Genomic DNA, 14,145 nt, shown 5'->3' on the forward strand with positions numbered 1-14,145 from the left:
GGCGGGGGGGGTGTCTTGTATAAGCTCTGAAAGCTGGAAGTGAAAGAGTGCAAAAATGATCTGGCCACCTTATCCAAAAACACTACATGTTCCTTTCACTTGGGATGCACAGATACTGATACTAGTACTCGTACTCACCCAAATGCTCCGATATCTCCCTCTGACCAGCAGTGCCGAGGGAGCATGGAGACGGCTTCCTTCCCAATCAGTATGCCGGGCAGTGGGTTATGACCCGCCTCACAGCTTCCTGATTGGCTGGGAACCCGGCTTCACGAGTTGCTAAGCAGCCTGGCTTCCTAACCAATCAGGAAGCCGGTCGGAACATAATGACCCGGCTACCTCATTGGTCAGGAAGCCAGGCTGCCTAGGAACAAGTAAAGCCGGCTTCCTAGTCAATCATGAAGCCAGGAGGAGGATCGTGACATGCCGCCCGGATTCCTGATTGGCTAGGAAGCCGGCTTCACGTGTTGCTATGCAGCTTGGCTTCCAGACCAATCAGGAAACCGGACGGCACCTCATGATTCTCCGCCCCGCTTTCTGATTGGTCAGGAATCCAGGCAGCCTCTGAAGCCGGTGTTCTTTCGATAGAACACCGGCATCACAGGCAATCAGGAAGCTGGGCGACGGGTCATGATCTGCCGCCTGATAATCTGGGCACACGGCACTGGTACTCGGTATCTGTGAAAAAACAGGGACAAAAATATTGATACTCGTACTTGATACCGAGAAACCCGTATCGGTGCATCTCCACCTTTCACCATAGAAGTACATCACAACAAAATGGAGGTGACCTATAACCTGACTTCCTGTCTCATATTGTAAGTTATATCATTTATAATCTCTTTCTTTGCTCCATTTAGAGGCAGCATTGCGTGGACTGTTAGGAGCATTGACCAGCACCCCCTATTCCCCAACACAGCACCTGGAGCGAGAGCAAGCTCTTGCCAAACAGTTCGCCGAAATCCTTCACTTCACCCTCCGCTTTGATGAGCTCAAGGTACGATGGTCGTGTCCCGACTGTACTGTGTTTCCATTCACTGGTGGTTTTTTTTCCTATGGTGTTCTAAGTGTGTCTAGTTCAACAAGCAAATGGGATGCGATTGTAAAATGGCTTGGACAGTGACTCATCTGCCAGTACTCTATCCTTACAATGCCTGGATGTGGGATAACATCTACATCCATGGTTCTCAACTGGTGGGTCGTGATCCCATGTTCAGTGGGTCGCCGCATGCCTACCGGTGTACTAGGTGAGAGGCTCCTCAGCCTCCCCCATGGCACAGCACTGTCAGTTCTTGCGCTGAGCAGCCATTCGAAATATGTTGCCTGGTGCCCAACGTCAGATTGAGGTGGGCTGGGGGTATGGCATCGAGGGAGCTCCATCCATACGTGCATTGCTTACAGCTCCCTTGCGTGACATCACATTCTGGCTCCCGTAACCTCTACAGGGAGTGCAAGGATGCTGTACAAGCAATGCACATATGGATGGTGCTCCGTCGCAGCCCACACTGAACCCCTAAAACAATTTGGGGAGTGTGAATGTCAGTGAATGTGTGAGACTGTGTCTGTGGTTGTGTGTGTCTGTCGTTGTGTGTGTCTGTCAGTGTTTGATTCACAAACTACCACACAATCTCACCTACTGTTCATACTGGTGCAGGAGGTGCATTGTGTTGCCATATATTTGAATGGCACCCCAAACACACCTCCCGCCCACAGTTTGATTGCTTGCACTGGAGCATGCAGTACCACCATGCCATGCATTCCAGAGCGGGGCGACTTGGGTCGCGACTTAATGACCAAGGACAAATGTGGGTCCTGAGGTTATACAGGTTGAGAACCACTCATCTACATGGAGTATGTTCCCTATTCCTAGTTAGATGCTGTGTGACTACAGAAGCTGCTGTAAAAAAAAGGACCTTCTGGCACAGTTTTTATAAACATTCTTCAAGTGCCAGATATACAGATAGAGGTACGCAGCTTCAGTCTGTATATGTTGTCGCATAAACGCAACCTGATATGTTTCAAAACAAAACGTCATTTTTTTTCTTCTTTAATTTAGTTCCTATTCAACCCATTGTTAACCCTTGCTTTACCATGAACTGCCCTAATTAAAGTAGAACTCCGGGAATTTAAAAAACATACCCCTGCAGTGAGGCTACCCCCACACTGCAAAGGGTTAAGTGCTTGTTTTGTCTATGGGGGCCTGGGGGGCTCAAATAAATTGGATATACTCACCCGATCCTCAGTCCTGCAGCGGTCGGCACTTGCCTCACCCCCTTGTTCTCTGGCTGTGTAATGTCCCTCGGCATTCTCATGTCAATGGACCTGCATTAGACGTGATGACGTCAGCGGTCCTTAAACTAACGGAGCCCGGGGGGGACGGGACGCTGCGGTGACTGGTCTAGCAGCCCAGAGGGACTGAGGATCAGGTGAGTATATCTGCTTTATTTGAGCCCCCCTAGACAAAACTGAGCACTTACCCTTGCAGTGGGCCCTCCCCACCTCACTGCAAGGGTACGTTTTTTTAAACTCCCAGAGTTCTTCTTGAACTCCTCCTGACCTTCTCCCCTTAGCTATTATTTTCCTGCTGATTCTAGTTTTCTATTTAAACTTTTTTTCCACTTTTGTTTTGTTCATTATTAGTGTCTCATTAATAAAGTACAAAATGGAGAAAGAAGTGTGTTCAGTATGTTTTGTGCAAGATGTACAATTTTAGAATCATTTTACAAAGAACCATTTATAGAATACAATGTATACTTTTTATCTACAGTAACTAGGGATGCAGCTAACCATTATTTTTATAACCGATTAGTTGCCGATTTTTTAATTAATCGATTGGCTGTTTAACCCCCCCCCCCGTCCCAACTAATCGACGATGCAAATCGTTGCCAACTATTCTCATTATCGATTACAATCGATTAGTTGTTGCAGCCCTAACAGTAACAATAATATATATTTGTTTCCAACTAACACTCATAAAAGTAGAACGTTTTTTTAGTTTGTTTTAGTTTTGTGAGAGCTGAAGTGGTTAAAGTGTATGTATAGCCCGAGGCTTTCTTTTCTTTTTTGATAGAATAAGGTTAAAAAAAATCCCATCTTATTATTAATTTTTTTGCTGTTTAAGAGATTTCCCTTCACTTCCTGTTCCAGAGACGTAACAGAAAGCAAAAGGAAACTTTCCCAAAGTTAGAGAAATTCCCACCTGAGAGAGTTGTCACCAGGACGTTGTCCCCATTGTATGATATCCCCTCACCTCTTGCTTTGGTGACAGCTAATGGAGAAGGTGAATCTACCTGGTGGAAACAGAGCGAGCAAAAAGAAACACGAGGGTCTAACACTTCCCAAATCCAACCAAAGTAAATACAAACAAGAAACAGATTCGTCTTTTTATATTCATATCATTTTATTTCTTTACACAGCGCTTTACATACATGTACATTCCCATCGGTCCCTGCTCTCAAGGAGCTTACAATGTAACATCCCCATCTCACGTGCATATACACACTACACATTAAACACACATACACTACACACACACCACCTTCAAACACACACACTATACACACCACCTTCACACACTATACACACACCACCTTCACACACTATATACACACACCACCTTCACACACTATACACACACCACCTTCACACACACTGTTTATATATCACACACTATACACACACACCGCCTTCACACACTATACACACACACCACCTTCACACACTATGCACACACTATGCACACACTATGCACACACTATGCACACACTATGCACACACTATGCACACACTATGCACACACTATGCACACACTATGCACACACTATGCACACACTATGCACACACTATGCACACACTCAGCACATAACACTATGCACACACTATGCACACACTATGCACACACTATGCACACACTATGCACACACTATGCACACACTATGCACACACTATGCACACACTATGCACACACTATGCACACACTATGCACACACTATGCACACACTATGCACACACTATGCACACACTATGCACACACTATGCACACACTATGCACACACTATGCACACACTATGCACACACTATACACACACTATACACACACACACACTATACACATACTTTAGGACCAATTTGGACAGAAGCCAATGAACCTAATACATGTGTGAGCTTCTGTGATTGCTTCAGTGTTGTGCAATGTTCCCGGAGAGTCCTATTGCAGGCTGTGCATATAGGGAGATCTGTGCAAAGCAGAAGGGGCTTGTGGGTAAGAACGTTTGCAGATGATGATGCCTGGAGGCTGAGAGAGTCCCGTTCAAGGGTTGATGTTCCTCAGCATGGGCTATGTAATGGAAAACACTTTGTTTTGGAATGCTCAGGAATTGAGAAAACACTTGATTTATTCTGATAACGTGCTGTGTACTTTGTGACCAAGCTCTGATTGTCTCTTTCTAGATGACAAATCCTGCCATCCAGAACGACTTCAGTTATTACAGAAGAACTCTAAGTCGCATGAGGATTAACAATGTTCCAGTATGACAATTTATCAAACTATCTGATGATGGAGTATTATAATGTGATAATGAAGCTCTTTGTCTTCTTGTATACAATGTTTAAGCAGAATATTCTTGCACTTACAGCAGGGACTGTTGGGTGGTGGTTGCCATGTTTGCTGGAGATGTACTTCACATATTAAAGTACAATTAATTGCTTCTGGTTAAGATTCTAAACCTAAACCCAACCCAGTTACTATGTGATGAACAAGCTTTATAAATGAATGAAAATAATCTCCCTTTAGCGCCTCAGGTGCTGAGCGTGATTATATGCAGCAGCCTGTTCTTCTCTATGGGAGTACGTGTTGCTCTATGCTCACCCAACCTGCACGTCCGTACGGGTGCCGGTGTCCCTGCTCGGACGCAGACAGGATCCATCCTGTCAGCGTACAAGTACGGACACCCGCAAGGACGTGCAAGTAGGGTGGTGGGCCGTCCGGCGGTTCCCCTTGTGAATGAGGGCTTACCTTCCATGACTGAGCCAAATCCTCCTTCATTTGTGTCTCTCACATTCCCCACTCCGACACTGCAGCTCACAGTGGGAAGGTTTCAGCAGCAGAGGCAGTGCTTTCAATCCAGGAAACAGTAGGCAGGACTAGGTGTGGCCAGTTAATGATTGACACGCTACAGGCTGGTGAATCAGCATTGAGAATTCTGATAGCCACACCCCCTGCAACATATTCTCATCTCACGGTGGTACAATCAGGCACAACCCACATGAGTGGCGACTCAGCTCTGAATTCAGGAGCAGTGCAGCTTTGTTACCACCCCATCACAGGAAGTTGCATTAGGTGGACATTACTGGCAGGCTCAAAAAGGTATTTTTGGGACTCTGCAGGATGACTCTTAATTCCAGATGCATTTATAATTATTGAATCATATATTTTTTTAATGGGAGACCATCGTTCTACTTCAATACTTATTTTATGGAAGTTAATAAACTGGGCTCACCTCCTGCTACTCTGAATGCGGGTCATGATACAATGTAACAGTCTTGGAAATGAGAAGTAGAATCAGGTTATACCAAATCCTGTTCATTCTTTGATTGGATAGTGATAATTTCTCTTCAGCGAGGTGCTTCATTTTGTAGGGAGAGTAGCCATTCCTGCCATGGCTTCTATGTACTTCCTGTTTACTCCTGGAATTATAGTGACCCTGACAGCTAGATTACAATGACTTTTATTACACAACACCAATCCGTTCAAAACCGACCCCATAGATAATGATTTCATAACTCAGTGATGCCTTGCGACATTTTGCTGAGTCTCCATTGACACACAAGGCAGAAAGTGAGGGGAACCGCTTGTTGTGTCACCTCTCTGCTCCATAGTTCAATATTACATAAGTCCCATCACACTCCTGGCAGGATAGAACCCTCAGATGTCAGGAGGATGACGAAGTGACTACAGATGCTGAACAATGAACAAGTAATAGAAAGTCACTACCATGGTCAATAAATATTGACTGAGAATCAAGTTGGAGTGCGAGTGACTTTCCATTACTTTCCTCTCTGCTCCAGTCTCCGCATTGTACAGTTAAGTGGCATCACCTCTGTCCAGTGAATGGAAAGCTGACACAGGAAGCTAGATGTATTGGATCTATGAATTGGATGTCCAGGTGCATCCTAACACACACACTGACCCGCATCACTGTACGTTTACATGCGTTATGACATGTAAACGTGTCACGACACGTGCTGACATGCATCATAACGTTGAGACGCCTTTCCGTGCATTTCCATTTATCCATCAAGTGAATGCTCCTATGTAATAAGAAAAGAATAAGCATGCATACCGTACTTACCCATAATGTCCCACCACCTGCACTGTTGAACTCTGGCATTGAGGGAAAAGCTTGTTGAAGACTATTCTGCACACTTCTGGGTGCGTCGGATGTCCCCTGCTGTGCTCTGTGGGCCTTTACACCCGCCCTTATGTCACCTCTTGTGTCCTAAAGTAACATGTTGAAGGAACTACCAAGCTCAGCATGGGGATGCGGGCATCCGGCCTGGCATTCCAAGAAGTATTAAATAAATGTGTTTTTTTAAGCAAGATCGTCTTTTAGAGTCAGCAGAATTTGGAGACTTTTGGTTGCATTCTTAGCTTGATTTTTTTTTTACATAGGACCTGTCCCTTTAAATAATAAACGGTCCAGAAGCATCTGCATAGCCCAGGAATACTGTCATTAGGACAAGATTTTGTAAGGCATAAAATGTTGTCGCGGCTCAAAACGTTTTTTTTTTTTTTACTAATGAGAGATCTCTTTAAAGGCAGAGGGAGAAAACGAAGTAAATAACGAGCTGGCCAATAGAATGTCATTATTCTACGCAGAGGCAACGCCCATGCTGAAGACATTAAGCGATGCCACAACAAAGTTTGTATCAGAGGTAAGTGACTGCCTTCTGTGGTATGCTAAAAGCATAATGGGCCGATCCAGCATTCATCACTATAAGGCCAAGCGGGACCAGTGACCAAAACGGCATGCCGTGGGTTCCTGCCTTAAGCACCGTCTCTGTTTCTCAGAAGTTTCTATCAATTATTACACAAAGACCTTAATGCCCAAAAATAACATTATAAACTTTGGTTCTGTTTAAGCTGCTCATAGACCTTAGATCACGTGTGTCCAAACTCCGGCCCTCCAGCTGTGGTGAAACTACAAATCCCATGAAGCATCTCTCTCTGGGAGTCATGTCTGTGGCTGTGAGAATCTTGCAAAGCCTCATGGGATTCGTGGTTCCACCACAGCTGGAGGGCCGCAGTTTGGACATCACTGCCTTAGATGATCATTGGCCAAATTCAGGTTTAATAGCTTCATCGCTGATGACTTTACCAGCTGCCCATTAGGGCTCATTCACACAGCGCGAGAGTCCGTATAATGTGCTCGCCCGTAAAATGACCCAATCCTGGAAGGGACAGGTGCTGTGTGTAATTGTGCACTGCAGCCTGTTCTTCCCTATGGGAGGACGCAGCTTCACACAATTATACACGCTCACACGTACACCGGAACCTGCACATCCGTGTGGATGTGCACACCCATCTGCTATTAAATCCTGGCTGGAAAAGTTGAAGAGTCATGTGTTGTTTTTGTTTCCTTAGGCAAGGCCCAGACGATTCTACTGGTGTCTGCACCATGTAAAAACACAATTTAATTTATGTGTGCTTATGTACCGAAAAATGTGACTGTGGGATTACATCCAACTTTACAATGTTTTATCTATGTCCTCCTTTGGAGCAGGGACTGATGTGCACGGTTTACAGTGGCCCCAATACTTCTGTAATGTTCTTTATCTCCGTGTCTTCCACAGAACAAGAATTTACCTATAGAGAATACCACTGATTGTTTGAGTACCATGGCCAGCGTATGCCGAGTAATGCTGGAAACTCCGTAAGTACTTTCATGTAACACTTTGTCATTAGGTCTGGCTGGCAGTGCACGCTAGGAGTCTAAGTTCTTCATATTTGCAAGATTTTAGTTTTTCCGTGGCTAATCTAAGTGGTTGACTTGCCACCCCTTGAATTCATCTGAGGACTCTTGTCTGTTTGCTTTGCAACTGTTTCAAACACAGTGCCCATGTAAAGACACAAGAACTCAGCATAGAGAGCTCCCATTTACAGAAAGATATACAAAAATTGTTAGGTGGTTTGTTCCTCCAACATCTACTAAATTCTGAAAGATCAGTTTTACATTGGCTGCGCTCTTAACCTTCAACACAAAGTTAGCACTTCCAACCCATATTTACTTTTTTATTCCGGAAACTGTCTCTCCATCCTGGGTCAGGATCGAGACTGCAACCACCTGATCTATGAGCAAGCCAGTGAACACCGCTGCCGAAAATAATTAACTACCTCTGGGCCGACCGTAGTAAAAAAACGGCTGGCCAGGAGCTCTCTAGATCTGAGCGGGCGTCTTTAGACGTCCGCTCAGACACACCCCCTCGCGCGCGAGCGGGAAATGGCCAAGACCCCTGATGTCTCCATAAAGAGGACCTGTCACATATTTTGCTATCACGTGTATCCAAACCTCTGTCATTATCCTTAGTGGTGAGACATGTTGTTTTACATGCTGGTTTTGTGAGTGTGCCAGGATGCCTTTCTGCTGTCATAAAGAGGACCTGTCACATATTTTGCTATCACATAGGGGGGTTTCCCCAAATTTTAAGTTACACATAAAAAAGAATAACATTTTTTTTTTGTTTAAATCCCCACCCATACATACACAAACATGCGTCGGGGGCGCATACGTGCAAAAAAGACGATTGCGCCCATTACGCCGCACATGTTGGATATCGCCGCGAACGTCGGAGTTAGAGCAATAATTCTAGGGCCAACAATCACTGATAACACTAAACTGATGCTCTGTAAAAGCTTTTAAAGTGTCGCCTATGGCCAATTTTGGGTATGGTAGTTTTCTGCGATGTCGCGGGTGCGCGCAATTTTAAAGCTTGACATGTTTGGTGCCTATTTACCCGACGTGACCCCGTCTTTTATATTTTACCAAAAAACTGGGTAATAATAATAGAGGTGCACATAACCTGCATCAGCCTCGCACACCATTCTGTTACAGCCGAATCTAAGGCTATTCAGACAGACAAAAAATTTCCATGTAGCATCCTAGCTTACAGATAAGCCCCACCCCCACACATTATTATTAGCCCATAACTATGAGTGGCAGCCCCTCAGGCCAGTAGGTGGCAGGAAGGAATTGGCAGGCTTCACCACGATGAAAACAAATGCCAAAGCCTTGCCCTATGGGAGGCTGCTGCAGATATGTGCACCTCTGGGTGTTTACACGCCACTCTGGCTGCAACCAACTAATCTATTAATTGATAATAATTGATAACGAGAATAGTTGTCAGCTATTCTCATTATCGATTAGTTGGTTGGTTCCCCTAGCTCTCTGCTCCACGCTGGGAGCAGGGCACAGCAAGCAGTGGGCGGTTGCAAAATACCAGCCTGCTATTGCACCATCCCACTACCTGCTGTATTTACATTCAGCTGCCGTCTGCGGAATCTTGCCACTGGCAGCTGTCCCGGGCTGAAGCTATTCAAGCACCATGTGCTTACAATACAATTAATGAAAATAAATATAGGTGGGAAAAAACTCATTTCCGGTTTCGGCCTGACGAATTCTGCTGCAGGAGGTGTGTTGCAGTGCCATTCATTTCAGTGGCACCCCAAAAGAGCCTCCCACCCACAGTGTGATCGCCCGAACTGGAACACATCGTATCGCAGTGCCATGCTTTCCAGTGCAGTGTGATTGCAAAAAAATGTGCATGCGGTTTTATTCTGAAGTAAACTTTGTAACACTGAATTTGTGGGTTTTAAAAAAAAAAATTAAGGATAGTATTTATTCATTAAAAAAAAAAAAAAGAATCAGACAACAAATCTATTAAGAAAATAATCATTGGTTGCAGCCCTACTCCACACCAGCAGCAATTTACACCCATTCCCTCCAGTGGCTGAGCGAACTGTCCATTGATTAAATTGCATTTTTAATAGAGAAATATTCTTTTTTTGTTGCGATTGCAGAGAGTACAAGAGTCGGTTTACAAACGAGGAGACAGTGTCCTTCTGCCTGAGAGTGATGGTGGGAGTGATCATCCTCTACGACCATGTCCATCCTGTGGGAGCCTTCGCCAAAACATCAAAGATCGATGTAAGTTTGTTCTAGTTGAATATTAAACACCAGAGAGCATTCTTCCTCCCCGGGAAGTGCATTAGCACCAGCCGCCCCGTCCGCCAATTCCATTAGCCGAACACCCAGTCAGCAGGAAAGTTTGAAAGACTTTTTTCAGCGTTGGGTGACCTGATATAAAATGACAGGCTAAGCAGTTTGGATGTCTAAGCAAAGTGCAGTTTTTAGACACCTGTCTTGCACTGGGCGCATAGCGGCCGCGGCTAAAAGGCCTTTTAGGAAACGCTGAGCTGGACATAAGCTTGCCGCCATGGGAGCTGGGACAGCAGTTTTTGATGATCACGTTCATCTGCCTGATCAAAAGTCAAACCTCACCTTTTATCACACCACTGCCCATCTGCTGCCTGACCAGGAAGATCTCTGCTCCTCTTCCCTACCTTGTCTATATTGTGGATGCTTCAAAAGCTACCGTACAGCTAAGGTCTGGAAACAGCATTTCCTAAACATTACTGCCATTTTGTTTTACATTTTTGGTGCAGTTTGTTGAACATAAAAAGAATTTGTCATGCTGGGTTATGCACGAACTTGTGTATTTTTAAAAGGAACCCGCCACTGCCCATTCAGGGCACAGGGACCTGTCACTCCCATTTATACTTACCTCGCTGACCCCTGCCACTCTGTATGGAGTAGCGCCTGACCTTCTCCACTTTCTCCCAAGATGGCTGTGCTCAGGTTCAAAGTGACCCTCAGCATTGCCCTAATATTGTGGGGGGAGAAGGTCCTGACGTGGAGCTTTTACAGGGACTGGCCTTGGGGCTCAGACAGGGTGGCAGGGGAATGCAGAGGGTAAGAATCAGTGAGCGGGCTGACCTATTAAAAGAACCTGTCACTTTACACTGAACGGAGCAAAGTGACATATTCACTTTCAATTATCATAGTATTATAGAGTCCCAATTAAGAGGCCCTCAAATTTGTCCAGTTGCTGACCTCTTGCTGAAGACGTACTTATTTTCATCATACTTGATTAGCCCGGTCTTGCAACCGATTCATTCCAAAACCAATTCTTCAAATTCTTGCCCAAGCTAAATTCTAACTAGTTAATGTTAAAGAGTTGAGTATTCCAGCTTCCAACTTTCTTTTTTTAACTTTGTAAATATGATTTTCTCTCCCCCCCACTTTCCCCCCTTCCCATTTGAGAACAGGTCAGGTTGTAGTGTCCAATGATTTTGTTTATAACCTATAGAGAAACCCGAACATACATACATACATACATACATACATACATACATACATACATACATACATACATACATACATACATACATACATACATACATACATACGTACGAACGCCATGCAGGCACCATCCTGGTTTGATATTGAACCCTGGACCTTGCTATAGGTTGTAATATGAACCTGTCTGTCAGGAAGTAAATCTATAATGTTCAGGGGTAACGGGGTTAATGTTTTTGTGTCTTGTGTTTCCAGATGAAAGGCTGCATCAAGGTTCTCAAGGAACAGCCCCCCAACAGTGTAGAAGGTCTCCTTAACGCTCTCAGGTACAGTACGCTGCACTGGCTGTGATATATGTGCGCTGAGAACTCACAACCCCTCTGTTCCATGAATGAATGTCAGTAACCTGGAACTGCCTTCTGGCCTCCCTTCATGCACCGGCGTCTGTAAAGAGCAGCTCACGATAATGTATGTCCATGTGTAAATAGTAAGAGTGCCCCCACCGTGACTGCTCATCTCCTGGCGTTCGTGGGAGTCACCTGAGCCTTCCCACTGTCTCTCTTTCCCAAGACCCCCCCTCGGGTCATTGATGTAAAGCATCTGGTGTGTAAATGAGCCGGGAGGTAATGAGGCGTGATTCCACAACTGAGAGCTGACCGGAGCAGTGTGTTTATAAGTGGTAGCTTATCACAGGCTTGGTTAAACTACCAGATGCAGGAAAATAAGCCAATTACTTCTTAAAGGAAAAATCCCAATTTAGCAATAGTCCATAAAAAAAGTGTTTCTCTTAAGTACGTTTAGAAATCCAGTTTTAAAAAATATGCACTGATTGTAAAACAGAAAATACTGTAAACCGGCTTCCTCCATAGCACTTTATTATAGAGCAATGTTGTGGCACAGCAGAGGCTGCGTTCTCAGAGCCATGTGCTGTTAAAGACTCCCTGTCACCAGACCATTCACCTGAATCCTAAACAATTACATGACAAATTTCATGCATGTTATATACCTGTAAAAGCCATGCTTGTGTAGACATCCTAAAGCCCTGAGACTGCTGCTGGGTGCCGCCATCTTTGATGTGATGTCAGCAGTAACTCAAATAACACTTGATAGGAGGGATAGGCAAACCCTGGACCTCCAGCTGTGGTTCAACTACAACTCCCATTAGGTATTGTAAGAATCTGACACCCACAGGCACGACTCCCACAGGCAGGCGCATGATGGAAATTGCCGTTTGACCACAGCTGGGGTGTGCTGGAGTATGCCTACCCCGGGTTCTGTAGTATCTTCAGGGCTTTGGGGTGTCTACAACAGAGAGGCTTTTACAGGCTAATAACATGCCTAAAATTCAGTTACATCAAATCTTATGAGAAGATTGTTGAAATAAATCATTTGGCAACAGGTTTTAATCACAAGTAGGCTGACCACACATTATTCTTTGAGCCTTCTGTCATGCATCTCCCACTCTTTGAAACACAGTTCAGTTAGGGAGGTGTCATCCCTGAATGTATTTATAGTCGGGGTTAAAACTCATTTTGGCATTCATTTTCACACTCTTTAACTTTGTTGAGCACTTTGAGACAAACATCAATATGTACAGACTTCTCTGGGTCCAGTGGGAGGAAAATCCAGCTAGTATAACTACCTGAATCTGTATATCGTCAGCAGTTAAACGGCAGAAGGTAAGGAATTACCTCAGAGGAAGCCGAGGCATTATTGGTTTCCACAGCGCTGTCGTTTTAGCACTGAACAACTTACAAGAGGAGCAAGCACAAAGATGAACTCTTTAGTCTTGGAGTGTGTCCTCGACCAGAATGTGGTGCTTAATAGCATTGCAGGTCATAGACCTGGTTACCTAGTTATCCCGATGAGGTTGGCGGACCACAGGAGTAAAACAACCCGAAGACACCGGCAGCCAGGGGCACCTCACCTGGACGCACTCCTTTTTGGTGCATGCTTTAGGACCACTATTTTAAGATTTCTAAAAGGTGTCCCTGGCTGTTGCCTCTGAGTTGTATCCCTCCTGTGGTCCCCCTTCCTTATGGGCATATCGTCCACTTCCCTTGCCAAGTCTCCCTTCGTGCGTACAATATACACAAAGGAGGAAGCCATCATGATGAAACGCATCGAGAGGTAAACCACCATGGCATCATCTTTGTACAGTGAACCCACATAACGGACTTGCCATAGTCGATGATATGAGAATTGAGATTATATTATGAAGTGCCGATTGCTTACAAAATAACTTAGTAATTTACGAGATGTTCCAACGTGTGTGTGTCTCTCCTCCCACACTGCTCAGCCACCTATCACAGTCCGGCAGAGCGGTCTGTGGGCGGAGACAGACAGTGCTGTCACAGGAGGCTGAGTTCTCCGACCTGCACCGCCCCGACCTGCCCAGCCTCCTGTGACAGCGTGTCAGGAAGGAGAGCGAGTGCAAACACTCAGCGCTCAGTGAATAGACTACCGGTCTATGTTTTTGCTCATTTAAAAGTGTAACTTTTCGTTATCTTGTGTTATTGGTTTACAATGCGGTCTCTGACTTCCTCCTCCAGGTACACAACAAAACATTTGAACGACGAAACTACCTCGAAGCAAATCAAGGCAATGCTGCAATAACGGCGTTGAAACATCTTCATTTTTGTGCCAAAATCAATGAGAGAAAAAAAAAATCCTGGGAGGCAGTTTAAACGTTTTCAAAATGGCCGTTTCATTGGCAGCTATTTCTGCGTTG

The 14,145-nt window shown here is 44.9% G+C and overlaps 1 protein-coding gene across 7 annotated transcripts in view; it reads left to right on the forward strand.

The window, feature by feature from the left end:
- Nucleotides 1–14,049, forward strand: part of FAM49B (family with sequence similarity 49 member B) — a 136,189-nt gene extending 122,140 nt beyond the window's left edge. For 6 of the 7 annotated variants that reach the window (XM_018558761.1, XM_018558769.1, XM_018558745.1 and 3 more), the window contains exons 7-13: nucleotides 861–997; nucleotides 4,450–4,527; nucleotides 6,817–6,933; nucleotides 7,852–7,931; nucleotides 10,076–10,202; nucleotides 11,670–11,740; nucleotides 13,967–14,049. In XM_018558761.1, coding sequence (XP_018414263.1) covers nucleotides 861–997; nucleotides 4,450–4,527; nucleotides 6,817–6,933; nucleotides 7,852–7,931; nucleotides 10,076–10,202; nucleotides 11,670–11,740; nucleotides 13,967–14,030 — 674 coding nt within the window. In that variant the 3' untranslated portion in view covers nucleotides 14,031–14,049. The remainder of the gene's footprint in view (nucleotides 1–860; nucleotides 998–4,449; nucleotides 4,528–6,816; nucleotides 6,934–7,851; nucleotides 7,932–10,075; nucleotides 10,203–11,669; nucleotides 11,741–13,966) is intronic. The other variant, XM_018558794.1, reaches the window with a different exon arrangement.
- The last annotated feature ends 96 nt before the right edge of the window (nucleotides 14,050–14,145 follow it).

The sequence above is a fragment of the Nanorana parkeri genome, unplaced genomic scaffold, assembly GCF_000935625.1.
Source record: "Nanorana parkeri isolate BGI_ZX_2015 unplaced genomic scaffold, ASM93562v1 scaffold15, whole genome shotgun sequence".
Lineage (NCBI taxonomy): Eukaryota > Metazoa > Chordata > Amphibia > Anura > Dicroglossidae > Nanorana > Nanorana parkeri.